This window comes from Panicum virgatum, chromosome 5N (genome assembly GCF_016808335.1).
Source record: "Panicum virgatum strain AP13 chromosome 5N, P.virgatum_v5, whole genome shotgun sequence".
NCBI classification, from domain to species: domain Eukaryota; kingdom Viridiplantae; phylum Streptophyta; class Magnoliopsida; order Poales; family Poaceae; genus Panicum; species Panicum virgatum.
In genome coordinates this window covers 9,854,080-9,881,425 of record NC_053149.1, presented here as the reverse complement: position 1 = coordinate 9,881,425, position 27,346 = coordinate 9,854,080, and the positions used below count along the sequence as shown (strand labels likewise).

General features: G+C 46.3%; 2 protein-coding genes and 1 pseudogene across 2 annotated transcripts; 1 reads left to right on the top strand and 2 right to left on the bottom strand.

Annotated features, from left to right (window-relative positions):
* The first annotated feature begins 4,971 nt into the window (after window positions 1-4,971).
* On the top strand, window positions 4,972-10,036 carry LOC120673261 (mannose-6-phosphate isomerase 1-like). The gene is made up of 5 exons (XM_039954024.1): window positions 4,972-5,382; window positions 5,478-5,645; window positions 8,059-8,271; window positions 8,688-8,954; window positions 9,435-10,036. Exons 1-5 carry the CDS (start codon window positions 5,014-5,016, stop codon window positions 9,753-9,755), a joined length of 1,338 nt encoding a protein of 445 aa, XP_039809958.1. The 5' UTR covers window positions 4,972-5,013; the 3' UTR covers window positions 9,756-10,036.
* A 1,848-nt stretch (window positions 10,037-11,884) lies between these two features.
* Window positions 11,885-14,465, bottom strand: LOC120674526 (beta-1,2-xylosyltransferase XYXT1-like). Its single transcript, XM_039955693.1, has 5 exons — window positions 14,270-14,465; window positions 14,074-14,148; window positions 13,723-13,965; window positions 13,376-13,639; window positions 11,885-13,213 (listed from the first exon to the last, which is right to left on the bottom strand). The coding sequence occupies exons 1-5, from the start codon at window positions 14,463-14,465 to the stop codon at window positions 12,015-12,017; spliced, it is 1,977 nt and encodes a 658-aa protein (XP_039811627.1). The 3' UTR covers window positions 11,885-12,014.
* A 5,162-nt stretch (window positions 14,466-19,627) lies between these two features.
* On the bottom strand, window positions 19,628-27,346 carry LOC120674525 (annotated as a pseudogene).

Genomic DNA, 27,346 nt, shown 5'->3' with positions numbered 1-27,346 from the left:
TCTGAAATACGAGATGAGCCGATCAGTCAAATAGCGATTGCTGGTCTGATGAGAGAAAACAAACGAAGGGGAACAACAAATAGTTGCAAACTTGTACTTTTAGATTGGGTTCAGGCGCAAGGTAAATCGCCTGGTGATCCACTTTTTCTGCGATGATCGTGGTGAAAGGATATGGTGAAACATGACGAGGCAGACGGCATCCGCCTGAATTTGAACATCCTTTTCAGATCATTTCCAGTTGTATACGGGCTTGGATCTTAAGCAATTCTAAGAAGCAGAGATGGAAACTCATCATATCGCAACAACCGGATCCATTCGGAGCAAGTTGCGCGCGTTCGGCTGAACTGTCTGAACGTGTATTCCCACTGTTTCCGGATTGAACAATACTTTGGTGGTCTGTATTAGTAGTTTCATTAAGCAAACGTAATCCGTGTGCTAACATGACGCTTTGAATCGTCCGAGTCCAAAACAGGCAGAGTGCAATCGAGAAAGCTGCCAGGGGTCCCTGTCCCCTTTAACCAACTCTGAAGACACGCTCGACCTCCCGCGTTGCGTAGAGATTGTTATTTCAGCAGTCCAGAACGTCAACGGTTTCTACGCTCGCATCGCCAGCTGTTCAAAGTCCTTGATCTGGGATCACAGGAAAGGAGTTCGCAGTTGGCACTGAAAAGCCTGTGCGGGAATGCTTCAACATGGGAGAGCTTCAACTCAAAGGAGCTCAGCTAAAACAGTAAAACTATGAGAATAATGGTTTAGTTGCAAAATTCAAAATTCCAAATCTATCACATCGAAAATTTTTTTTACATGCACGAAGTATTAAATCTAGACGAAATAAAAAATAAATTGCATAGTTTGCTTGTAAATTGTGATACAAATCTAATTAGTCTAATTAGACTATGATTAGACACTAAATTGCTACAATGATTGCTACAGCACACATGCTCTAAGGCCCTGTTTGGTTCCAAATAAGTCACCAACTTATAAGTTAAAAAGTGCAAAAAGTGACTTATTTTGCCAAACATCCCTAGCTTATAAGTCACCCCAACTTATAAACAATAAGCAGCTCCACCCCAACTTAAAACTTATAAGTCACCACTTTTTGTGTGGGGCCCGACTTTTTTCCCGCGTGGGGCCCACGGCAACCCTATCCCGCGCTCCCCTCCCACCCCGCGACCCCCCGCCCCGCCTCGTGCCGAAGCGGACGCCGCCGCCGCCTGCCGATCCGCCCGTGCCCCGCTGCGCAGACTCCACCGTCGCCGCGGCGCGCGGCGCGCGGCCGCACCTCGCCCGCACCGCCAGATCTCGCCGCCGCCACCGCCCCGCACCGCCATGGCCGACACGTCGAGGAACTTGCTCAACCTATTCCACGATTCCCAGGCCGGAGGAGAGGAAGACGAGTTCTTCGGTGACGGATCACAAGTCACCACCTACTCCCCGCCGACTGGATTCATCCCTCCTCGCGCGGATGGAGTTCGTCCGGGCGCGGGCGGGTTCTTCGCGCGCGGCGGTCCCTGGAGTCATCCCTCCGGCGGCGGCGCGAGTCCTCCCTCCGCACTAGGCTAGATTCGTCACCACGCCCGCTCCTCCCTTCATGGATTCGGCCGCGCCGGTAGTGGACGGCCTCAACCTCAACGCCCAGGCGGCGGCCTTTCCCGGCCTTGAGGAGTACCAGTGCGTCCTGCAGCCCGACGATCCCCTTGCCCGTCATCGCAGCGGCCTTGAGGAGTTCATTCCAATGGTGGATGAGCCCACTCGGCTACGGTGTCGATAGCAACGTCGAAGACGTGCATCTCAAGCACAAGGCGCAAACACTAGTGATGATCATGACATGAATATTTTCCGTGATTGGATAGCCGATGGATTCCATAGAAGGAGGTAATTTGGCATTTGTTTCAATGCCGAACCATGTCATTTGTATTCCTGTGTAAGGACTTTATGGATTTTCGTATGGACATTTGTATGCATATTTGTAATGGATTTCTAATCAACAATATGAGTTGTATGGGCTGCTGTTTGTAATTGGCGGGAAATGAACCAGGAAGCAAAAGAGGGCGCAGGAAGCTAACCAGAAAGGAAAAGAGGGGAGGTGGGAAAGTGGAGTCATTAATGAGCTTATAAGTCATCTAGAACCAAACAACATTGATTTATAAGTCACTGGTTTTAAGTCACCTGACTTATGGAAACCAAATAGAACTTAATGATGAATTAATTAGGCTCATTAGATTCGTCTCGTAATTTACAGACGAGTCCTATAATTATTTAGTGATTAGTCTATATTAAATACTTTAAATGTGCAAAAATTCTATTTTTATAATTTTACACGAGTAACTAAACGAGTCCATAGAAGCACTGCGTGTACAGTCGCCCATGCCACCTGCCTTCCGGCCTGCTCGGTAGCGAGCACTGGAAGCCACCTGCCTTCCGGCCTGCTCGGTAGCGAGCACTGGAAGGGATTGATTTCTTGTGTCGGTGGGTCCTTGTTTAACGACTGCATCGTCGCCACATGACACCAGTTGCTCGCACAGGGCAAGCACTGTTCGTGGGCACCTCCCGATCGGAAAAGGCCGAGCCGCCGAGCGGCATGGGTACCCGGGGCGTGTCCGCGGCCGGCCCAGCTCGATCAGCCGCTTGCCTTGCCTCGCCCGGGAAAGCGAGACCGGGGCGCCCCGGCTCCGGCTGTGTCGGTGAGCGCTCGCCGCTCGGGAGGGAGGAAGCGACGGCGCGCGCCGGCGCCACGGCCGGGGGAACGCGAACCACGTGCCGGGTGCCGGGGCCGCGCGCTGTGCTCGATCTGGCGGCTAGCGCTGGCGGTTGGCGCGTATCTTCGGTTTGACTGGTTACCGCCGGTCAAACCGGTCCGCTCGGTTTCGGTTTGGACCAGTACCAAACCGATTCAAATTCAAAATTAAATTTAAAAAAATGAAAAATTTCTAAAAAATTTCTAAAAATACTTCAAGGTGTGATGAATCTAATGATGTCAAATTTTCTCAAAAATTCGTTCATTTGCATAATTTGCAGGGATTTGAAGTTAAACAAAAAAACGTGCATATAAAAGTACACAAATACAATGTAAAAGTAGTACAAAAGAGGGTTGGAGGGTTCATTTAGACTAAAATATGTTATACAAACATTTATTTAGTATACTTTGCGGGCATTTGAATTTAAACAAAAAAAAAATTTGAATTTGGCCGGTTACCAGTCAAACTGACCGATTACCAATCAAACCGACCGTTAAATCGGTCAAACCGACCGGTAAGCCGGTCCGAACCGATTGCACGGCGACTTTTGAATTCAAATTTGAATTTGATCGGTTCCGACCGGTTTCCGGCCAAACCGGACCGGTATACCGGAACCGGACTCCGCCGGTTTGGCCGGACTCGTCGGTAAGTTAAACCTGCTGGCGACATGGCGTCGGCAGAGCTGATACGAGGACGGACGTTTCGTCTCGGCAGGCCGGCCGGTTTCCGCTCCGCTCCTTCCCTGCCGTTGATGGCGTGATCCTCGGACGGTGGCGGCAGCGGTTTCCTCCAATCCATCTTGTAGTTATCGGCGGGTCTTCCCCTCCCGTGCCGATCTTCACGTAGCACCCCCTGGCCTATTTGGAAAAGAAACCCACAGTAAGTCATTTTTTTTGTTTTAGCACCGACGAAATTTAAAACTGCTGCGTGTTGCTCGTGCAGAGGTCAATCACTGCGTGTTCCTCCAAAATTCTTAGGATAACTTATAATTTGGAACGGACGGACGGAACGGAGTACAAGCGAACAACTGTAGTACTTGTATCCGTTCAGATGATTTTGATTCCCTAAAGATATACCCTACTTAATCCGAGCAAGTGGCCGCCTGGAGAGAAAATTAATAAGACCAAACAAATATATTTGTAGTCCAAGAATTTGATAATTTACTCTAATTTTTCATTATCCACACGGCAACACATAAAACCTTTTATGTGGCCATGACTATTGTAAGGATAATTCGAGCAAGTGATCATGACTATTGTAATAAATTATGCAATGGCAACACATAAAGTTGTTAATATGTCTTACTTTTTCATTTAAATTTTACCGCACGATATTCTTCGCCGTATTGAAATTGTTAATAACCGAATTTTTTGTCACCTTCATTGCAATCTCTCTCTTGATACAATTTCTTAACTAGTTCCCCCGTTTTGGAATTAAAGGGAATCGTTTCACATTTGAAGTATTAAACATAGACTAATCATAAAACTAATTATAGATCTCGTCTGTAAATTATGAGACGAATCTAATAAGCCTAATTAATTCGTCATTAGCATATGTTTACTGTATTGTTACTGTAGCAATTTAGTGTCTGAATGCGATTTACAGTCCATTTGTGTAATGTGATTTTTTTACTACATTTAAACACCATGCAGACGATTTATAATTTTTTTTTAAAATTTTGAACTTTGAATCTAAACAAGGCCCAGCTCAACCTCCATTTTAGGCCCCGTTTAGTTCCCAAAATTTTTCAGTAGCTACAGTAACTTCGAATGTTTGATCACTAATTAGAAATATTAAATGTAGATAACTGACAAAATCTATTTCATAACCTCGGATGAAATCGTGAAACTAATCTAATGAACATAATTATGCAACGATTAGACAATGCCGTGCTACAGTAAACAACCACTAATGATAGATTAATTAGTCTTAATAGATTCACCTCTCGATTTTCCGTCAAACCGTGTAATTAGTTTTATAATTAGTCTATATTTAATACTCGTAATTAGTGTCGTAAAAAACGCCGAGAAAATTTTGCCCAAAAATTTTGGCAGGTCTCTGCAACAGTCCCTACCACCGCCAACGCAGTACTCGCCCCGGGTTGGAGGAAAACCGACGCGGTCAATTCAGTTGCCACGCCGCATCGGGCGAGTCGTCTTCTCCCCTCGGCCGCCGCCCAGCAGCGGCCTCCTCTTCCCTCCCCTTTAAAATCCAAACGCCCCCGCCCCCTCCCTCCAACCGTCCCCAAGCCGCCCAGCTCCCGAATCTCCGCCCAATGGAGGACCCGCCTCCGCCTCCTCCGCCGGAGCCCGAGCCCGAGCCCGCGGCTGCGTCCGCCTCCCCGCGGCGCGACGCGGAGCCACCTCCCCCTCAGCCGCGGCGGAGGCTGCTGCGGCTGCGCTGCGCGGTGCAGCACTACGAGTGGGGCCGGCGCGGGGATGCCTCCCTCGTCGCCCGCCTCGCCGCCCAGGACCCCGACCCGGCGCGCCCCTACGCCGAGCTCTGGATCGGCACGCACCCCTCGGGCCCCTCCACGCTCCTCGACGACGGCGAGCTCCTCGGGGACTGGCTCGCGCGGAACCTCGACGCGCTCGGCCCCGCCGTCGCCGCGCGGTGGGGCGGCGACCTCCCATTCCTCTTCAAGGTAGTCCCGGTCAACCGACGCTTCCCGGGCTCCCGCCTATTTCACGTTCCGTGCTTCTGCCGTCTCGATCGCTGGTTGACTCCGTGAACGCGCAGGTGCTGTCGGTGGCCAAGGCGCTCTCGATCCAGGCGCACCCGGACAAGAAGCTCGCCGAGGTGCTGCACGCGCTGCGGCCTTCCACCTACAAGGACGACAACCACAAGCCGGAGATGGCCATCGCCATCACCGAGTTCCGGGCGCTTTGCGGCTTTGCGACCAGCGAGGTACGTGTCTAGATTCTAGAACTTGAATGTTTACTCTCAACCGCTGTTTAGTATTTTTTATGCTTTCTCTTTTTATTATTCGTCTTATCAGCCAACCGTTTTTGAAGTTTGAACTGTCGACTAGTAAGTTCAAATGCACATGCCAATACCGAATGGGAAGTACTATTCTTGAAATGTGGCACCAAATTACTATTCTAAAAGCATACAACTCACTTAGACTTGGTTTCAATCTGTTGCAATCAAAGATGCTTGCCTTCTCTCTGTTTGATGTTTTGGTGGCAGCTAAGGCCTAACCGCCTAAGATGAAGAAAGTCCTATCATCGGAAGGTCCAAGGGATAAATTAGTTGGACGTTGTGGTTATATATAATTAATGGTCCTAGCAAATAATGTGAAGAACTGTTCTTGATGTGCAGTTGTAACGAATACTTTGATAGCGTAAGCTGGGAGTAGTGGGCATAAGAAAATTTAGTGGGGTTCCTACTTAGAAAAGAAAACAGACATTGTCTGTAATAATAACACTGTGAGTTGACTTTTTTTGGAAAAAAAGAATGTCCACCAATAATTTCCATTGTATCTGGTTTCTCAAGTTGAGAAAGTTGATCAAAGTGGAGCTAACTTCCTAGGATTGTCCCACATAACCCTCATGACATATTTTGCAGGACAACTCTCTTACATGCTTTCAGAATCACATTTTATGTTATACTTGGGCATGTCATAGCTAAAAGGAAAAAATATTGGAAAGGAAAGAGCAACTTTGTATGAAGAAAAATTATTGATTTTTTTCAAGTGATAAATCATAAATGTACTTGTGCACATCACCTATGATAGTGTTTTCCTGATTGGTTAACTATACGACCTTTTAAATTCAACATAGGCCTTCATCAGGGGTCGGCATTGAGCCCTTATTTATTTGCTTTGGTGATGGATGAGGTCACAAGGGACATACAAGGTGATATCCCTTGGTGTATGCTCTTTGCTGATGATGTGGTGCTAGTGGACGAGAATAGAGAAGGGGTAAATAGGAATTTAGAGCTCTGGAGACTCACGTTAGAGTCAAAAGGGTTCAGACTTAGTAGGACCAAGACCGAGTACATGATGTGCGATTTCAGCGCATTTAGGTATGAGGGTGGTGACGTTAGTCTCGATGGGCAAGTTGTGGCCCATAAGGACACTTTTCGGTATTTAGGTTTGATGGTACAAAAGGACGGTGACATTGATGAAGATGTTAGGCATAGAATCTCAGCTGCTTGGTTGAAATGGCGTCAAGCTTCTGGTGTCCTCTGTGACAGGAGGGTGCCACAAAATTTTAAAGGTAAGTTCTATAGGACAGCGATTCGCCCGGCGATGTTATACAGTGCTGAATGTTGGCCTACAAAAAGGCGACATGTCCAACAACTGAGTGTAGCAGAGATGCGGATGTTACGGTGGTTTTGCGGGCAGACAAAGAGGGATAGAGTCTGGAACGAAGCTATTCGGAAAAGGGTAGGGGTGGCACTAATTGAGGAGAAACTTACCCAACATCGGTTGAGATGGTTTGGACATGTCCAACGGAGGCCTCTGGAGGCGCCGGTGCGTAGTGGGGTGGTAAAGCGTGTTGATAAGGTAAAGAGGGGTAGAGGTAGACCTAAACTGACTTGGGACGAGTCGGTTAAGAGAGACCTTAAAGATTGGGATATCTCTGAGGAGCTAGCTTTGGATAGGAGCACTTGGAGACTAGCTATCAACGTGCTTGAACTATGACCTTTGTGTCTTTTGGATTTCATCTCTAGCCTACCCCAACTCGCTTGGGACAAAAGTCTTTGTTGTTGTTGTTGTTGTTGTTGTTGTTGTTGTTGTTGTTGTTGTTGTTGTTGTTGTTGTTGTTGTTGTGACCATTGTCATCCCTTGATTTGGTCAATTGGTCCTTTGTGCATGTATTCATTCACTCCCTGCCATCACTTAGAGCAAACATGTATGCTTTGTTGAAAGCAACCAATCCTTGGGAAAACTATCTGTTATTTCAGTGCAGGGCTGTAGACTGTTTGCATAAATTGTATAGTAAGTTAGGGCTCTTTGAGAAATTAGAATCGTGTCGTCAGCATAATCTTTGGTTTTATAGGAATTCTGTGTTTTTTTTTTCTGGTTTGCAAAAGGAAATTTATCTTGTTGTCAGGTTATGGACATCTTTGGTTTCCTAGTCCAGTTTGAATGGATTTATTTGGATAAATACTGAATGGTATTCACTTGATGATAGCTGGAAAAGAGCCAGCTGCTGGAGCACAGCCAATTCGCCAGAGAATTCATTTTATCCTTCGTCCTTTCAATTTTATATGATGTATTTTAAAGAGGAAACTTTTTCTATTTTGTTTAATGTTTTAGTCTGGAAAGCACAAACCCTTACATATAAATGAACATACCCTTTATACAATGAAGGAGCTCAAGGATATCCTGAGGACTGTCCCTGAAGTTGAAGGGCTAGTTGGGCATGAAGATGCTGGCAAGCTGATGAGTATGAAGGAGTATGATGGGGGCAGTGAAGTAAAATCCACTTTGCAATCAGCTTTCGCTAAGCTAATGACAGCAAGTAAAGACATGGTTTCTGAAGCAATTTCGAAACTGATCAGTCGCCTGAATATTGAGAGCAAGGTGAAAATTTTTCTTGACCTAAATTGCTGTGAGCTTCTACAGTTTTTTGTGACATCAGTTATAGTAACTTCCATATATTTTGGTGCACTAATTATAGTTACAACTTACAACCCAAAAGTTTTAAGTAGGTGTTAAATCTCAACAAACATGCACTAAATTGAATGTATAGTGGCTAAGCTGCTGTTTTTCATAAGTAGTGGGGTGGTATTTGCAACAATTCAAATATACTATGCCCAACACAATTTGGTCTAGTTGAAAAGGATCTGAATAGTGATAACTGATAAGCATCTAGACAGACAGGTTCCTTTTTTTCTCCAAAGTACACATATGTTGCATCAGTATTCACTAATGCACCATGAGCAGCAATGGACAAGCCTTTGATTTGGTCTTGATTCATGGTTCCTTTCTCTGTTCAGATTAGGACCTTAACAGATAAAGAACAGCTGGTTTTGTCCCTGGAGAGACAATATCAAGAGGATGTTGGTGTTCTAGCAGCACTTTTCTTTAACTATGTCAAACTTAGTCCTGGTGAAGCACTTTATATTGGCGCAAATGAACCGCATGCATACCTCTCTGGGGAATGCATTGAATGTATGGCCACTTCGGACAATGTTGTCCGTGCTGGTTTGACTCCTAAATACAGAGATGTGCAAACTCTCTGCTCAATGCTAACTTACAAACAGGTGAGTGTCATTGTTATTTATTGTGTCATGTATATAATGCTTCCTTTATATTTTACTTGTTCCACTCTTAGGGTTTAGGAATTCTTTATCTGGCGAGCATATCTTGCCATGTTTACCATACTGCCAGCGACCTCCGAGCAAATGGGTCAAAGTAGTATCCACGGGTCACTTTTCTTATGATGTTGAACATTTAAGTTAGTACCTAAGTTCACCTGGTTCACATTCTCATTAGTGTTAAAAATATATACTTTTTTAGAGAATCCTAGTTTTGGACTAGACACATTCATAGAAACAGTGAAATATCAAGTATATTGTTATTTTGAATCAAGTAAATAATCTAGTGACTGTGCTAGCCTAGTGTGTCAAATGCACAGAAAAACTAGCTGATATTCTGCTCTTCCAAGCTACTTTCATAATTTTGTGATTTGCTTCTTTAATTTTATAATCTGTGGATGCCATCACTGAATCTCCTTCATGCAGGCCTTCCCAGAAATCTTGCGAGGTGTTCCTGTGCAGTCACACGTAAGGCGCTACACCCCTCCATTTGATGAGTTTGAGGTCGATTCCTGCTTGGTACCTCCAGGTGAACTGGTTCTCATATCCCCGGTGCCAAGCCCTTCTATCTTTCTCGTCATGGCCGGGGAAGGTGAGCTCCAGGCTGATTCTCTGTCTGATGGGGAAAAGGCAAAGGAAGGTGATGTTTTCTTCGTCCCTGCATACACTGAGGTTAAGCTCTCTTCCTGTGGCCCTGAGTCCATGAAGCTGTACAGGGCTGGGGTAAACAGCAGATCCTTCAACTAACTGGTGCGTCGATCTTTGGTCGCCTAGGGCAGAAGAGTGTAGGGGTGTCGTAAGTGGACCACACTGTAATTGTAGGGAAGAGTTCCCAGTTACGAAATATACGTGAAATGAAATGATTAGTTAGCACAAGGTTTCATATACTAATGTATAGGGCTACAGGCCGATGAAAGAATAAACTGGTTCCTTTCATATCTTGATTGACAACTTAGTGTAAAAATGTCTTACAGTGCACTCCACATTGATGCACTAGAAAGGAATAAAATGATGATTAGTATCAACCATTTGGCTGCCTTTTTTTTTATCAGAGTTCAATTGTGTGAGCTGTCCAATTTACAGTTCTGGAGCATTTGGATCATTGGAAACAAATGTTCACATGCAGAGGCATGGATGTGCCAATCAGGTCCATTCTACTACTGAACCTGAACTTAACTTGTAAACAGTTCCTCTTAGTTACTTGGCTCATAACCAGGCACTTAATAGGAGCTTAGTACAGGAGGATTCGGATGGTATCGCTTTTGGCATGATGCCCAGGTGGGCTTTGCTTCTAGAAGAACTGTAGCTTCGGTAACTTTATGGTGGAAGCTCATTTGCCAAACTTTGGTCATGGCAAGAATATTTATCGTGCACAGGGCCATGTGGCGCTGTGGCCTGTGGGCGAGAAAATGAGTTCACTCTGCAGTGGATTTCCTAGGAAATGTGGCCGTCATCGGTTGGCCAGATGTAATGCTTGGTGGGTTGGTTAAAGGGACTTCTATAGGGTGATTTAGTATGCCTTAACGTGTCTGATATGTTCCCGATTATGTTTTAGTTTAACATTGTAGAATGTTAACTATATGTGGGGTCCACGTGTCATGGACAAACCACACCTGCATAGATACATGTTGATTATGTTTTAGTTTAACACTGTAGAGTGTTAACTATATGTGGGGTCCACGTGTCATGGACAAACCTTGAATAAGTTTGCCCCGCCCCTTTTTTTTGTGAAATCAAATTTCCACATGAATATGATCGAAACATGCACTTTCTGCAAAAGTTTTGGTCCTGCATTTGCATCAATCGGTCGTCACCAACCTTTTTGGAGCATTTTGAGGTTCCAAGTTCCAACCAAACAGGCCCTAAAGAGTAAAGAGGATGGATAGCTCTCCTTGGAGATTCTCCTCGTAGGGTACTTATCGAGCTAACAATAGTTGCGAGGAGCCTGTACGATGCCATCTATGACTCTTCGATTAATTTAGGCGATCCCGTGCGACCTTGGGCAGCTGGGCGCACGAGATTCTACTTCCTAGTCCTGGTCAACGTGCCCTTGCTGGTTGCGCCAGAGGTCGTGCTGTCCCATGCACAGCACATGCACCTTCGCAGCGGCAATGAAAAAAAAAACTGACCTTAATTTGTCGGCACCATCTTCTACTCCCGAGATCTAGATATATAACTTTTCCACGCACTAGCAACCTGGCACCGTACAATATGTAGGATGTAGGAAGTTGACTCTACCGTATTCCATTCGCCTCGTTTTGACATTTCTAGATGTATAGTTTTGCTATGTATTTAGATATATGTTATATAATTAGGGGTGGTAAAGAGCTTTAATTTTTAGTCTAGATAATCTAAAAGCCGGATCTTAGGGTCTGTTTGTTTCCGCGTTCGCTTCGCTTATGAGCCAAAGAAGCGGAATAAGCCCGCCAAACTGCTCGCGTTGAACGCGCGTTGCGCAGCAGCCGGCCACTGAAAATCGCGAACATTGAACTGCGTGGCCCATAATCGCAGAAGCAGGTCGGGAGCTGCGTTGCGCTTATTCCACTCGCGCTTATCAGCCTCGCGGTCCCAAACAGCGCCTTAAAAGGATCGAACTCTAATCTTATACAATTTTGAGCTAAAAATATTAAGAACTAAGTTGGATTACGAAGAGAGCATTACGGACATGGCCCATTACCACCCATTGCCTAGATGTATAGCAAAATTTATATATCCAGAAAAGCCAAAACGTAGTGTGATCTACATAAATTATACATGTGACAACACGTCAACACGGCAGAGATGGTAAAAGGAAAATGTACTGTAGTACACTAGTACTGCTAGTTATACTACATCATCAAGTACACAGCATTCCTGAATTCTGATCGCGTGGACGATCTATATGCAGATAGTTTTTTTTTTGGGTAGAGATAGTTCTTTTTACTGTCCTTGAAAATGTGTCTAGAGACTAGAGGTACTAAATTACAATGTGATGATGAGAAATACTCCTAGCTAGCTAGTACATGCTTAGTTATTCTTGGGCTTGGCTCTAAGGCGCGAGAGCGCCTTCTTGAGCACAGGGCGGAACCGCTTCATGTCGAGGCGCACGTCCTGCTCGAAGAGGTAGACCCCCATGAAGGACACCCAGTCCTTAGCCTTGATGCTCCCCGGGTCGGCGATCACGGGGTGGTCGCGCGGGTACCTGTCCACCAGCGTGCTCTCCTCCGGCGCCACCCGGTACTCCAGGTACCGGAGCCCCATGTCCCTGGACGGGCCCCGGAAGTAGCTCGCCACGAACTCCAGCGGGCCCAGCGGGATCACCTGGATCACCACCGCGCCCCTCGGCAGGAACACCATGTTCGTCAGCCCCGCGCCGTGCACGCCCACGACGGCGTCGCAGCTGTTGGCCAGCTCCGCGAACGGCGCCACCTCGTGGCCGCCCTCCGACACCACCACCTCGAACCCCACCCTCCGCGCGCCGCGCGCGATCTGCTCCACGTTCAGGAACCGCCGGTTGCGCGCGCGCGAGATCACCAGGAGGCGCGGCCGCCGCCCCTGACCCTGCCCCCGCGGCGCGACGGGGAGGACGGCGTCGCGGGGGAGCCCGTAGGCGGCGCGCAGGAACGCGGTGAAGTCGAGCATGGAGTAGCCGTTGGGCGCGCGGCGCGGGTCGATGCTGAAGTCGTCGTGGCTGGTGAGCCCGACCTGGACGCGGCGGAAGCAGTGCACGCGCGGGTCGCGGTCCAGGTCGACCGGCTCGTACTTGGAGAGGCTCCTGAACACGGGCGCGTACTTGCCCACCCACCACGCCTGGTGGTTGGTCACCAGCAGCAGCACCTCGCCGGCGTACTGCCGCGCCGTCAGGAACAGCGGCAGGACCACGTCCGTGTACGCGTGGAAGTAGTTGCCCGTGTACCCGCGGTCCGAGAACACCAGCGCCGGCACGTCGTGCCGGTCCGTGCACGCCGGCGCGCCGCCGGACACCGACCGCACCGTCACCTCGCGGACGTTGCGCATGGCGTTCGGGTCGGCCTTGCGCGGGTACGGCTTGATGCGCCACGACTCCTCCCGGAAGGTGCGGCCGTCCGCGCCCGGCGGCGCCACCAGGGTGACGCTGGCGTTGGCGCCGAGCACGCGGACGTCGCCGTCGAGCTCGCACCAGTCGATGCGGTGGTTCGACGTGACGTCGCACAGCGGCTTCCATTCCGGCGCCGGCGCCTCCCAATCTTGCAAACAGTTAAATTAGGCACGTTGCTTGTTAATCAATTACTATGCAGTTACTGGATGTTGTCCCAAGCCCAAACCCTTCAAAATGGTTTGGTTAACTGGTTTGTCAGAAGAAGAAGGGAAAAAAGACATCTTTTGCCACGAACATATGAATCACTTACCTGCTTGCTTGACCTCTGGAGTAGGTGGAATCAGTTGGATTGGAGTGGGAGGAGGAGGGGCCTCCATTTCTGGAATCTGGTCAGCAGGAGCGTCGACTGCCGGAGAGGGGGCAGGAGCAGGGATTTCAGCAGGATCAGATGGAAATGGGATCACGGAGGGGGAGCTGCCATTGGTGCTGCTGCTGACGCCATCGCTGTTCTCGGGTGGATTAGCAGCTTCCGCTACAGCATTCTGCACCTGCAGTTCCTGATCTTCAAGAACACCTGACCAGGGAAGCAAGAACAAGCTCACGCTTATCCTATCGAATTTGCATCAGCTTCTTAGTTCAAGATGGCTGCTTCCTGACCTGATGCTTGCGCGGTGTCTGCGGAATCTGATGACAGGGGAGGGAGAACAGCAACGACGCTTGGGTCATCATCCTTCTCAGCAACCTCATCATCCTTGCCGCCCTCCGCCGCAGGATCCGGTGGCGCCGTAGTGGCAACAGCAATGCCAGAATTGGAAATGCCGCCGCCGACGTCATCTTTCTCAGCCTCAGCCTTGCTCCTCCCCTCCTTCGACAATGCGTCTTGATCTTGCTCGCCCAAATCTGACCGAAGCGAGGAAGAACAAACAGGTCGTTGACCGGTTACTGATGTCGATGTCACTGGCTACTTACTTAGCAACTCTCTACACTACAGGCTTGAAGGTGCCTCACCCAGTGGCTGCTTCGAATTATCTCCCGCGTTGACCGGCGAGCTAAACCCAACTGCATTCTTGGCGGCGGAGCTTACTGCATGAGCAAACACAGAAATGAGAAAGATTTGAAAAAAAAAGCCAAGTGAGCAAGAGGCAAATGCAGATAGCGACTGATAGCGCCCTGCTGAACAGATTCTTGCGTTCTTGTGGTTTACTCGGTTGCTTGCTCATGGCGATGTGGACGGCGTCGAATTTGGCGGTGGAGAAGTAGGCGCAGGTGACGATGAGGAGGCCGGCGAAGAGGCCGATCCCGAACTTGCGGGGCTCCACGCTGCTGAAGCTCTTGAGCAGCTTGGTGTCGTGGTGGAGGCCGCCGCCATAGCTGTAGGCCACCTTCCCACCGCCCTCCATTGCTCCTCGCGGCGAGCTCACAAGCAAAGGCACCTCGCTGTTTTAACATAGCACCGCGCAACAGGCTATGATAAAATAGAGAGTTCAAAATAAATTTTTGATGTGCTCGTTAAAAAAAATTATTCTTGATCGTCAATCGAAGGATCTGGTGTTGCGTGGAATGGAAGTACTACAACGGGGCCATAATATAAGTCTTGCAGCAGCATCGAATCCATTATTGGAGTATCACGTGACAGATCACTAATTTAAGTATAGGAGTCTTCTGAATTCTGATACTAGGAGCAATGAATCGAAACAAAATGGTAGATGCAGGACTGTCAAAAAAAAAAGGTAGATGCATGCCCCCAAGCAACTCTGACGTAAACTTCCACTCATATTGCCCGGCCGCCTGAAATCTCGGCAGCCTTCGGGGTTAGAGTTATGGGTTAGAGTTGTGCCGTCTGGTTCTCCGGCAACCTGCAGGATCAGAGGGATGGCGAAGGAGTCGGCCGGACCAGAAATGGGAAGTAGAAGGGTGATATCGCGAGACGTACGCATCCCCGTACTGATTTTTTTTTTGAGAGAACCGGGTTTATATTCCATTAAAGGTAGTTTGCACCATACATCTTACAAAGACAACCTTCAAAGAAAGAAAAATTACAGACCAGCCCTTGTAAGAAGCGCCCGGTTGTTCTGCTCACCGGCGGCTGGAGGAGATGCCCTGAAGCCGACCACCAACCCAACGAAGCAGCTTCAAAGTTTTGAAATGGCCCCCGGAGAAGCACGCCGGAGAAACTGACATGCCGTGAAGTCGTTGAAAGTGCAGGCCGAGCAAGATGGCCGACCACCATCACTTCGCCGGTGTAGAAGGAGTCCGACGCCTCACACAGCACCAACTCCAGCACGCCGATGAAGAGAACACCCAAAAGGGGATACAAATCACCAGAGAAGGTGGGATCTAAACACCACCTCGAGAAAGAGGGATCTACACACCGACCCGATCTCCCAAGATGGTAACCAAACCTCCAAAGGCCACCGCCAGAAAAGCAAGCGTCGACATCGACCGAGCCGAGGGAGGGACAGAGGAAGAAGCCACCGGGATCTGGAAAACTCACCAGAGGTCCAGATAAACCGAGCTCATCTTTTATTCTCCACAGAGCTTCGCCGGAAGAAGGAGCAGCAGATTCGCCCACAACGTGGCCAAACCCACCACCCCAGCCACCTCCGACGGCACTCAGGAGCACAAAAGCAGCGGCAGCCATAACAGGCTCCACCGAAACCCTAACCCTTCTGTATATGTAGCTATATACACGGGAACTCAAAGCCGCCGCCGATTCAGCCGAACGTCCTCCTCCTCCGACACCAGCGAGGGTGCCAGAGGCAAGGACGCCGGAGAATCGACGGAGGAAGCGTGAATCGCCTTCCGGTCGCCGCTCTTTACTGTGGAGCTCTGGAAAGGTCAAGAAAGGAAGAGTCTCGACGCTGCATCCCCATACTGATTTTGCGGTCGACGCGCGCTGGGCGTGCACATGGGCCGGGGCCACTGGGCCGCGCATGCTCTTCAGGCTCCAATTTCACATTCTCTTTTCTTTCTATTTTTTATGTGTTCTATATTTGTCTTCAACTTTTTTATGTTCTGTTTTTTGTCTTCAACTTTTTTTTGACTTTTCTTCCTGAATTTTTGTGTGGAAAATTTTTCTCCAAATTTTCTATCTTAGAATCTTTTGCTGAACTTTTTTGGCTCCTAAAGTTTTGCTTGTACAAAAATTTTGCACCATGACTTTTCTTTCCAAAATTTATTGATCACAAAATATTCCAGTCCAAATTTTACGAAATATTTCTGTTTAGAGTTTTTTCTTTCAATTATTTTCCTTTTATTTTTTTCCTCAAAACTTTTGGCGCTTAGTTTAAACGGTCCATACCTTAACGGGTCGTGTGGTACCATCCATTTAGCGCCATGTACACAGGAGGGCGCATGGGTGACAAACTCCCCATAGTGAGGGCACCTTGTTTTGATTGAGTGGGGACCTTAGTGGTAATTATTTGACCCATTTAATTGGGTTCTAAAAATTGAGCGGCGGTCAGCCTTGCGATCATATTAATTAGAGAAAAGTCCAGGTTGTGCCATTAAAATGTCACAAAAGTCTGATTTCCAACCTTGTTATCAGACAATTTTGACCATTTCAATTGTTTAAAAGGAGATTTTTTTCATTTTTTTATATAAAAATAATTCAAGTTTAAACTAAAAAATCATACATAATTTCGCATTTTTAAAAAAATGTATCCTATCTATTAGCACTCTAATTGTCAGTTTTTTATCCAATTTTTTCATATCCCTAGTATATGTTTGCTTATAGTTATGCATATTGTTTTTGAATAAATAAGATTCAAATAGAGCCGCTGGGGGACGCTAGTCGTTCGGCACGCATGGGCGACGCCGAGCCGGTGGAGCCGATCCATCAGCTGGGCTTGTGACCACAAATAGAATGAGCCAAGCCATTCAGCGCGTTTTGGCGACGCCGAGCCGTGGAGTCGATCTGGGTATAAGTTAAGTGACTCTACTCTCTCCATCCTCTCCAGCCCTTCTCTGCTTTGCTTTCAGGTATTCTGATCACTAGTAGAAATAGTAGCATCCATGACATTTTCTGAATGACGTTTGTAAATTCGTCATTGAACAGACCACATCTATGACAAGAATCCCAGGTTCGTCATAGGTCTTCGTCGGCAGCCCTCGCACACTACGCAACCGTGACAAAAGCAAAACACGCGCCACATGACAACATGTGTTTCGTCATTGTTCATCGGCGCAGCCCTCGGCCCATGCGGAACTATGACGAAAGTAAAACGCGTGTCACGGAACAATATTTCATATTGTCACAAAAGACGGTACGCCATCTAGTCCTCTTACCTGTGATCGGCGTGATTCGTCATAGAACCAGACTGGCTGCCACGTGTAGCGACCTAGAACGGCCGGTCCACGTCCCTGGCTTGTTGGTCAACTATATCAATGCGAGTCCGTTGCGAGAGGTTTGACCCAGGCGTCCACTTGTACAAGTGCGAGCCCAGCAGGCTGACATGGCTAACATGTGCAACTATAGGCCCCGGTTGACGGGTCCAGTATGTCTAGCTAACAGTCACGTGTGCTGATTGGAACTAGAAGGTCCACGTGTTAGGGTTGTGGGTCAAATATGTCAACGCAGGGTCCACAAGATAGGAGTGAGCCGACGTCCACATGTATGAGTGCGGGCCAACAGGCAATCATGGCTAACATGTTTGCCCTGTCCAGCATGTCCACACCATGGCCAGGTGGAGCCCGCAGATATAAGGCTTGGGCCTGTTTCAAAGTCAGGCCCGATACGAAATTGCTGTGGTGCTGGCAGAGGTTTGAGTGAGCCACCAGGATCCACTCGATCTGGCCCATGAAGAAGAAAAGGTCCAATGTGAAAATAGGTTCTGGCCCAGGAAGAAGAAAAGGCCCGCTGTGAAAACAGGTGTGCCAGCACAAAAGGGAGGAAAAACTATGTCTCCACACAGGTTCGAACACAAGCCAAAACAAGCTCAGCAATTCCTATACACCACTGTGCTACTCAAGAGTTTTGTCAAGATCATACTCGCATTCTATTTGGAATGGCTCCCCAACTACTTAAGGATAGGGGACATCCGTTTTCTTTGTAAGATTGACATGCGGGTCCCATCTGTCGGCGACCAGCGAAGAGGGGTCGGATCTTTTTCCCGGGCATCTTCCCGCCAAAGTTGTCGGCAGCGAAGACTATTCCTTCCCAAGATGCGGCGCCGCCTGAACTTCCAAGACGCGGCATCGCCTGAAGCCTGGGTTATTCTCCAAGCCTCGCCGAGCGATCTCTACATCGACGACGGCAATCACATGGCAGCGCGAATGCACACGCTGTCGATGCAGGACCTCCCGACAGAGGTGGTTGTTTAGATTGCGGGCGACCTTGCGGTGACGGCAGATTCTCCCATGGAGGACCTCCGCAATCTACGGGCGGTGTGTCGCTTCCTGTGCCGCGTGGCCAGCGACCGCAGTGTAGGCCAGCGCATCACCATGCATCGGTTCGCCCCCGGCTTGTTATGGAACGACATCGATGCCTACATTGCCCTCCTTGCTCACCTGACCAACATTGGCAACCCGGAGGCCTATTACATATCCGGGATCAACAATGACTTCTCCAAGGGCACGCCCAAGGCCCGGCCATGCATCGTCGAGCTTGCCCACGCCGCCGAATGCGATCACAATGTGGCGGCCTATGTGGCTGCCATCTCCTCTTCAGGGCCAATAATGGCACAGAGGATGACGAAGCTGCGAGGCGGTACATGCGCCAAGTCGAGGGTGAGGAAGAAGCGGCAGCGGGGGCGAGGGCCGGCGCCAGCGCCGGCGGCCAAATGCTGAGCAACGAGGGCTGTGTGCAGTGCCGCGAGCTGGCATTCGCCCGCATCTTCGGAATGTTGTGGCGCCGGTACAGTGAACCGCAACAGTCGTCAGCGCCAGTGCCGCGCGGTGATCTTCCCTGCTCAGGCTTCCCCTGCAGTAGTCCTGTCGATGAATGGTACCCTCAGGGATTGACCATGTTCTGCAGCGAGGACTGTAGGATTCAACATGAAGTCGATCTGCTCTTCGAGCGTTGTGGATTCTAGTTTCTTTTGTTGATCTTGCTCGATCGCTTTTGAGCTAATTTAGGTTGTTTGTGAATGAGTAAACTAAGTCTTCCTTCAGCGTGTTGCTTTTGCTTCATGAGGATCGTATCTCATGAGGATGCAATATGTGTGTGTGTGTGTGATTAATGAAGATCTAGTTGCATCTATCCTGGATTCTATTTCAATTTTGGATGGGATTAATCCCCAAAGCACCTTCATATAATCCCCATCAATCCCTCCCCTGAAAATTTGACACCGGAAAACAAACAATCGAACCCCAAATTGCGACAAGTACGTTAATTTGAACATATACACATCACAGTAGTTCCTAATTAAACACAAATTAATTTACAAGCTTTGTTGCTAGCAGTGCCATCCCACTGCGACGACGACGATGAGACACACTACTACTACGACTTGAAACTGAAAGTAGCTCCCGGGTGAGCTTAGCACACATGGAGCGGTAGTTGCACCGACGACAACGAGATTGTCGTTGCCGGCGAGGCACAGTTGGGCGCAGCATGGGTCGCTCACTGCATCCACCCCTCGTTCCAAGCTAGGACGCGGTGGCGGCTGTACTTCTTCTTGTTTGCGCCCCTAAGGGCGCTGGAGTTGGCCTGCCCCAGGACGTGGTCCCTGACCTCATTCGGCCTCGTCCACCGGGGCGCCAGACCAGGGCATACAGGGCACACGAAGGTGTCGTCTGCCCGGCGGGAGACGCGCAGAGCGCCCCCCCCTGGGGAATGGAACTTTGTAGTTGCAGCGGATAATCACTAAGTTTGAGATAACAAAGTTGATTAAGGTAAAAGGCAATATGATTATTCTGTTTTTCTCTTTCTTTTTCTTTGTACCGTGGACCAGATATCGTGCTTGTGTTATTTTTTTAGAATAGGCAATAGCCTCCACAAAGCCCATTTGTTATAAATTCAATCAACGCTATATGTACTTTTCTAAGCTACTATTTCCCATGGTTTCGAATCACATGGATCAAGTGGAATATCTAATCAAGCTAAAGTGTATTTCTTACTATATACAACTTACTGGAGGATGTGATTAAGAGGAAACTTAACTTTTCGCATTAATAGTTTAAATTTATGGTAAAAGAGTAACCCAAGTTATGTTAGGTTCTTTTTGGTGAAAGTTACCCAGAATTCAAGGACTCAGCTATTGCCATCCAATCTGCACTGTGTTTCGCAAATAAAAGGTTTGTGATGAGAAAGAAAATGTAGTGATTAGCTTAACCTACCGAGATATAATTAAGTCTGTAGCAGTTAACCCAACAGACATAATGCAGTAATATTTCTCATAAACCCAATAATGTTGCAACACATGCAAGCTTATGTGCATTGTATGTTCCCTTTTATCGATAGAAACACCCCATGCTTGAGTTGAGTCATGTTGTGTTAGGGTGTAATAACACTATGGCTTAATTAAGAGTAAAATGCACCACTGGCGCTCAAACTTGGTTTGGGGGTGTCAATACACATTCAGATCTATAAACATGCTAATCACATCACGTGAGGTCCAAATCACAGTTGGTTAAGGTAAATTAAAAATTATATAATTTGTTCAAATAAAAAATTATATACAAAATTTATAAACACAAAAAAATTCATACCAGTTTATTTATACAAATATATTCAAACACAAAAGACATGTATAAAAAATTTGTAAAACAAGAAACTATGTTCAAACACAAAAGACATGTATAAAAAATTTGTAAAACAAGAAACTCGTATGACCAAATTTGTACAAGAAGTCAGAAAATAAAAATTGTCAAGTTTTGGAGGATATATGGAAAAAATATTCAGCATAAAGTTTTAGAAAACAAAATTTTGAAGAAAAGATAGAAAATATAAGATTTGAGCAAAAAAAAATTAAAAATAAAATTTGGCCCCACATGTAATAACTTTACAACTTATAAAATGATAATTTGAACTTCACGTGATATGATTATCAAGTTTGAGGATTTTAAAAGTTTGGGAGACCTGGATGACACCCCAAACCGGACCAGCGGTGCAATTTACTCCTTAAATAATTCTGCTCTCTTGATCAACAAAAAGTTGGATGCCCCTACATCCGTTTTGTGTGATTTCGACCTGAATTTATGCAATTCATTTTCTTCCACTTGTATGAATTATAATATTAAAACGAACATGGCACCATTTATGCCATTTCGAGTGATTTTGGTGATCGAATGATAACGCAATCAATGAGACTAATATGATTATTAAGATGACATTCTCAGGCATTTAGGTCCAAGTGATGACAAAGACAAAAAGAAGATATGCAAAGTTAGGCCCGAAGGGCCGCTCCTACGGGGGTTCCGCTACCCGGTTAGCGGACGGGGGTCGAGGGGGAGCCGCCATGGCAGAAGGGAATCAAAGCCAAGTCAGCTTATGGGCACCGGATGAACCGACGGGTCAAAACGGGGCATCGGTGCATTGGGCATCCTATGTTCCAGAGACGATGTCAAGAGCCCAGGAGAAGATTCTTCAGCACCGGTTGAACCGGTGAAGCATCGGTGCATACCATCGGTGTAATGACGTCAGCTGTCAGGAGAAGATCCTGAAGCACCGGATGAACCGGTGATGCATCGGAACATAGCATCGGTTGAACCGATGGTCACTGTGTTAGCTGTCAGGAGTTCAACGGCTACTTCGGGTTATGAGTGACCGGATGAACCGACGCTACCCCTGCCAGAGGCATCGGTTCATCCGGTGATACACAGATTTTCAGCTGACCGTTGGAGCAACGGCTATAAAACTTGGTGGCCTATATACGCCTCACCCCGGCCATTTGAAGCTTGCTGGAGTTGCTAAACATCCCACACACACCCAAGAACATCTCCAAGCCATACAAGAGCATCAAGATTATATCATTAGCCCTTAGTACACTTTGAGAGTGTTGTGTAAAGGATTAGCTCTTAGTGAGTGTGATTGCAAGGCCTTGAGCCTTTGTGCTGTGGTTCTCTAGTGAACCAAAACAAGAGCTTGGTGCGCCGGCACCTTGTAGCTTTGAAGCTCGCCGGCAACGTCATCGACCCTCCGACTTGGTGTGGAGCGGCGACGACATCTTTGTGCGGGGGACGTGGAGACCCCCATCCTTTGTGGAGAAGCTCCTTAGTGGAACCCGGGGCCAAGGTGACCGTGATTGTGTTCACGGAAGAGACTTGGTGGCCGAGTAGCAATACTCTTAGTGAGTGCTACAACAACGTGGATGTAGGTGTGCCTTTGTGGCTAACCGAACCACGGGATAAACACCCGCGTCAAGAGTTTGCTATCTCCTATCCCGCTCATTAAGCTTCCGCATTTCATACTAGCAATTTGTGTGCCTTTACTTTCATATAATAGTTTCTTGATAGGAAAGACTATAGGTTGCTAGAACTATCTAGTTGCACATCTAGATAGCATGTTTTAGTTTAAGTTTTGTGCAAACTAGTTGGAGCCATAGGTCTAAGTTTTTATTAGTGCCTAATTCACCCCCTCCCCCTCTTAGGCTAGAGCACCCGACCACTTTCAAATATGCATTAAATCACCAGCAAATAATGTTCTATTGCGGTTAAGTACATTTAAACCCTTGAACTTTGGAAGAGTTAACCAGTTAATCAAATGTAAAAAATTAATACTTGCTGTTTTCGGTTACCATGCATGCGGCCATGCATGCAGATCGAATTGGGCGGCCATGTCGCAGGCATAACAAACGATAGGCAGCTCCACCAGGACGGATCTCAAATAATATAACGGCTATGATCTGCTCGCTGTGGTAATGTGGTTGGTGGCTGGTGCTGATTTGCTTTGAGAGAAAAGTGCTGCTGGCTGGCTGGTGGCTAGTGCTGATTTGGTGTGAGGAAAAAACACTGCTGCTGGCAACTAGTAGAACCGAGTGAATTGCTTAGCAACGAGACAAATACTTGGAGGAAAATGCGCCACATAACCTTGTCCCATCGGGAGAGATAATGCTTAGCAACGAGAACGAGACAGCGAGTGTCCAAATGATCGCCCCGACGAGTTGGACAAAGGGATGCAGAGACAGTTGTACCGGTTTAACCAACGACCTTGCACCGGTTAAACCGGTCGGCATCGGATAGACCGACGTAAAAGCATCGGTGCAATTGGACGTGCAATGCCGAGTCAGGTGAAGAAAACTCAATACCACCGGATAAACCGACGGTGCACAAAAGAGCGTTGGTGCATTTATTAGGGCATTGTCCAGAGAGCATGTCAATGGCACAGCAGCAGCAGCAGAGTCTTCAGCACCGGTTGAACTGACGAGGCGTTGGTGCAATACATCGGTTTAACCGATGAATGCTGAGTCAGCAGCAGGCAGCGCGTCAGAAGGTCAACAGCTAGTTTCGGTCTGTGAGATACTGGTTTAACCGACGATCTAGCACCGGATGAACCGACGGTGTTCGCTAAAATGCTCCAACAGCTACAAACGGCTACTTCAAGTTTGTGGCCAATATATATGGCATCCCCTAGTCGTTTGAAGCTTGCTGGAGTTCCTAGAAGCCTTATACACACCCAAGAACACCTTCAAGCCATCCAAGAGCTTAGTGATCAAATCTTTAGTCCTTAGCACATCTTGAGAGTGCTAGTGCTAGGTTACTCTTAAGTGAGTGAGAGAGCAAGGTGTTGCTGCATTGCGCATAGTTCTAGAGTGAACCAAACTTTGTATCTCGGCGTGCCGGCCCCTTCGAGCATTAGTGACTCGCCGGCAAGTCAACGACCCTTCGGCTTGGTGTGGAGCAGCGTCAACAACTTTGTGCGGGGGACGTGGAGACCCCCATTTTTCGTGGGCAAACTCCTTAGTGGAAAGCGAGATCAAGGTGATCGTGATTGTGTTCACGGAAGAGACTTGGTTGCCGTGAAGCAATACTCTTCGTGATTGCTTCAACAATGTGTATGAATGTGTACCTTTGCGGCTAACCGAACCACGGGATAAATCCTCGTGTCGAGAGTTTGCTTCCTCTCATCCCCTTTTTACGTTTCCGCATTTCATGTTACAACTTTTGTGCCTTTACTTTCATATAGTCCTATCTTGATAGGATTGGCTATACGTTGCTAAACTCTTTTTGGGACGAGAGTTTCACACTAGAAGAATTATAGTTGCGCATCAAGATAACTTGTTTTAGTTTAAGTTTTGTACAAACTAGTTGGAGCCTAAGGTTAAGATTTTTAAGTTGCCTAATTCACCCTCTCCCCCTCTTAGGCTAGAGCACCCGATCCCTTTCATTATTACCCATAAGATCAGGCTTCCTTTCAATCATATATAGCACATGGTAATTGATTAGGTCATTGATTCTTGTTACGTGTTATAAAATTTAAATAAAAGATTTCAATGCATCTGCCACCGTAAAAAACAACAATATGGCGATACCCATTTTTTTAAATAATGGAAAAAATTCCGTCTTCAAATCCTTCTAAAGAGAGGCATCAGTCCACAATTATTACTATCACACACTTAGAGTTTAAACCACACTGTATTTAAAATTAAAGACCACTAGGCAAAATGAAGGGCATCCATGGGACGCGAAGAATTGGAAAGCTAAAGATTCTAGAAACTGGCATGCTTTGACTAGCCGCTCCCTTCGGTCATCAATGTGCTACAACACAACAGAGCCTACGACCGGAGCGTCCCAAAAAGCACCTGCAAAAAAGTTTTTGGTATACAATTAATTGGTGGTACAGATCCAAGTAATCCAATGACCAAGAGCCTAGGTTTGTTCAATGAATCTTGCTGGCGTCAGACAAAATATAGTACCGGCTAATGAGCAGTGAACAACAGACGAGATGATCTTGTGACGGATCCGCTATAGTGATCGATTACGTTCAGTACCATGCTTGGTGGTCGTATTCAATAAATAATCACAAATGAGTGTCGCTTTTGGTTGGATGCAGCCAAGACGACGTTTCAAACTTGAATCATCTTCTTATTTAGTATTTGGGTATAATTTTAAAAATTATGTAGCAAGATTTGTCTTGAAAACGTAGAGTAATTCATAAATTTAATCATTTCTTAATATGCACCTAGACAAGTACTTTCCATACGCACAGACATAAAATGCTTACATTCAAGATCTGCACAAGTGGACATCTAAGCTATTAGCTACAAATACGGGCAACGTGCCTACTATAAGACCTACTGAGATCATCGTAATCATGCGTTGGAGCCAATGGCGGATCCAAAAAAAAATTTAGGAGGGGCTGAACGAAAGAAATTAACTTAGTTATATCCCATATAAAGCTAGCATACTGTACTTTTTTATGTTTTACATTATAACTTAGATAAAAATCGAAAATGCATCATAAAACTCATAATAAGATGTGAAAGATACAATTTTTATGAGTTATGACTAACCAACAAAAGATCGATCGAAGACGAGTTGAGGACGCATTCCGCTGCCGTATTTTTCATGAAGCATTAGAAGAAATCTATATATAAGGGAAAAAAATTAGTATACAAATTTCAAGTATCTAACTTTAAAGTTTTAAAAGTAGAAGAGAACGAATATCATACCACTAAATTGTTCCGAGGCACTAACATACGCCGGTCCTTCATGTCTTCGAACCGTTTTATGATTTTGTCATTCTTGATGCTTCTAAATATCTCCTTCTCAGTGTAGCATATCATTAAGTCATTGAGCCATTCATCACCCATTTTGTTATGCAAATCTGTCTTTACAATAGACATAGCAGAAAATATTCTCTCAACTGTAGCTGTTGCCACCGGAAGAATTAATGTTAACTCAATGAGCCGATACACCAATGGATAAGATGTGTTCATTTTAGTCTTGACCATAATTTCAGCAACCTTTCCAAGCTCCACACATCCAAGAAAATCTTGAGTTCTTCTAGCACGACTGACAAAACTTCTCAGTTGAGTTGGCAAAAGAATAAGGTCACCAACATCAAAATCCATAGCATAAATTTGAGCAAGTCTCACAAGCTTATCCACATCAAAATTAGAGGAGTTTCTTGGGTTAAGACAAGCCATGCATACTAATAATTCTGAACTAACTTCACCAAATCGATGATTCATCTCAGACAAAATGGCATCTATGGCAGCAAGGAAAACCTCAACATAGTAGAAGTGCATGTTTGTTACCTTTTGCTTTCTACGTGCAGATATCCCTCTAGCATTTATTTCCTTGTCCATATCTGGCACTTCAATCTCATTCTTATCACAAAATTCTTTCACTCTTTTGAATAATGGATCCCATCCATTATCCCTCATATCCTGCAACTGCTCTTTCACATCTATGATCAAATGCATTGCCTCAACAATGTCTTAGTCCTTCCTTTGCAAAGCACGTGACAGACAATCTGTGATGCTCAACAATTGTATCATTAAATGCATTATGAACACAAAATCAAAGCTCTCCATTTTACCAATTAAACCAAATGCTCCCCCATTACTTGTTGGTTTAACAGAATCTTTCCTTACTATCTCAAGAATGTCTATGACAGCTTCCCACATCACCAAAATACGAAGTAAAGTTTTAAGATGTGAACCCCATCTAGTATCTCCGGGCCTTGCTAGACTACATTCTTGGTTCAAACCTTTTCCAGTGTTGATCTCCCCACTCTCCAACTTCTCCAACAACATATCATGATGCTTTGCAAGCAAAGCATCCTTTCTCATACAAGATGCACCGACAGTGTTAACTATTAGAGAAATATAGTTAAAGAAATCTGCAATGGCTGGAGTAGAAGTTGCAACTGTAACAACCACTAATTGTAATTGATGGGCAAAATAATGCACATAGAAAGCATAAGGATTTTCATCTCTCAACATGCTGAAGTCCAAGAAGCCTCTCCATCACCTTCCCTTCATCATTCACATACCTGCAAACCATATTTTATTTGTTCCATGTTAGTACAAGTGTACAAGTACAAGTAGAAGTACAAGTCGAGATACAAAAATAGAGCTATTATTTACTAACCTCAGAATTACAGCCATCTGTTCTTTTATTGATACATCTCGGGACTCATCAATCAACACAAAGAATTTTTTATCTCCAATCTCATCCATAATTATTGACATGACTTCCTCTGCACATGCTTTTGTTATGTCCTTCTGTATATGATGAGATATCATTTTGCAATTTTTTGCACCTTTATCATATGCATCCTTGACAATCTCAACTTTGCCTTTGTACCAATCAACCATTTCTCTATATGTACCCTTGTTGTTGGAAGTAGAGGACTCATCGTGTCCACGAAAAGCCTCACCTTGCATTATGAGAA

What these genes read in the sequence shown, in the direction of transcription:
- LOC120674526 (XM_039955693.1), bottom strand. Translation starts at nt 14,465, where the DNA reads ATGGAGGGCGGTGGGAAGGTGGCCTACAGCTATGGCGGCGGCCTCCAC. An exon ending in CGCCATGAGCAAGCAACCGA is followed by an intron (nt 14,149 to 14,269) that starts GTAAACCACAAG and finishes TTGCTCATGCAG; the next exon opens with TAAGCTCCGCCGCCAAGAAT. An exon ending in TAATTCGAAGCAGCCACTGG is followed by an intron (nt 13,966 to 14,073) that starts GTGAGGCACCTT and finishes CGCTTCGGTCAG; the next exon opens with ATTTGGGCGAGCAAGATCAA.
- LOC120673261 (XM_039954024.1), top strand. Translation starts at nt 5,014, where the DNA reads ATGGAGGACCCGCCTCCGCCTCCTCCGCCGGAGCCCGAGCCCGAGCCC. An exon ending in GCGGCTTTGCGACCAGCGAG is followed by an intron (nt 5,646 to 8,058) that starts GTACGTGTCTAG and finishes TATACAATGAAG; the next exon opens with GAGCTCAAGGATATCCTGAG. An exon ending in GCCTGAATATTGAGAGCAAG is followed by an intron (nt 8,272 to 8,687) that starts GTGAAAATTTTT and finishes TTCTCTGTTCAG; the next exon opens with ATTAGGACCTTAACAGATAA.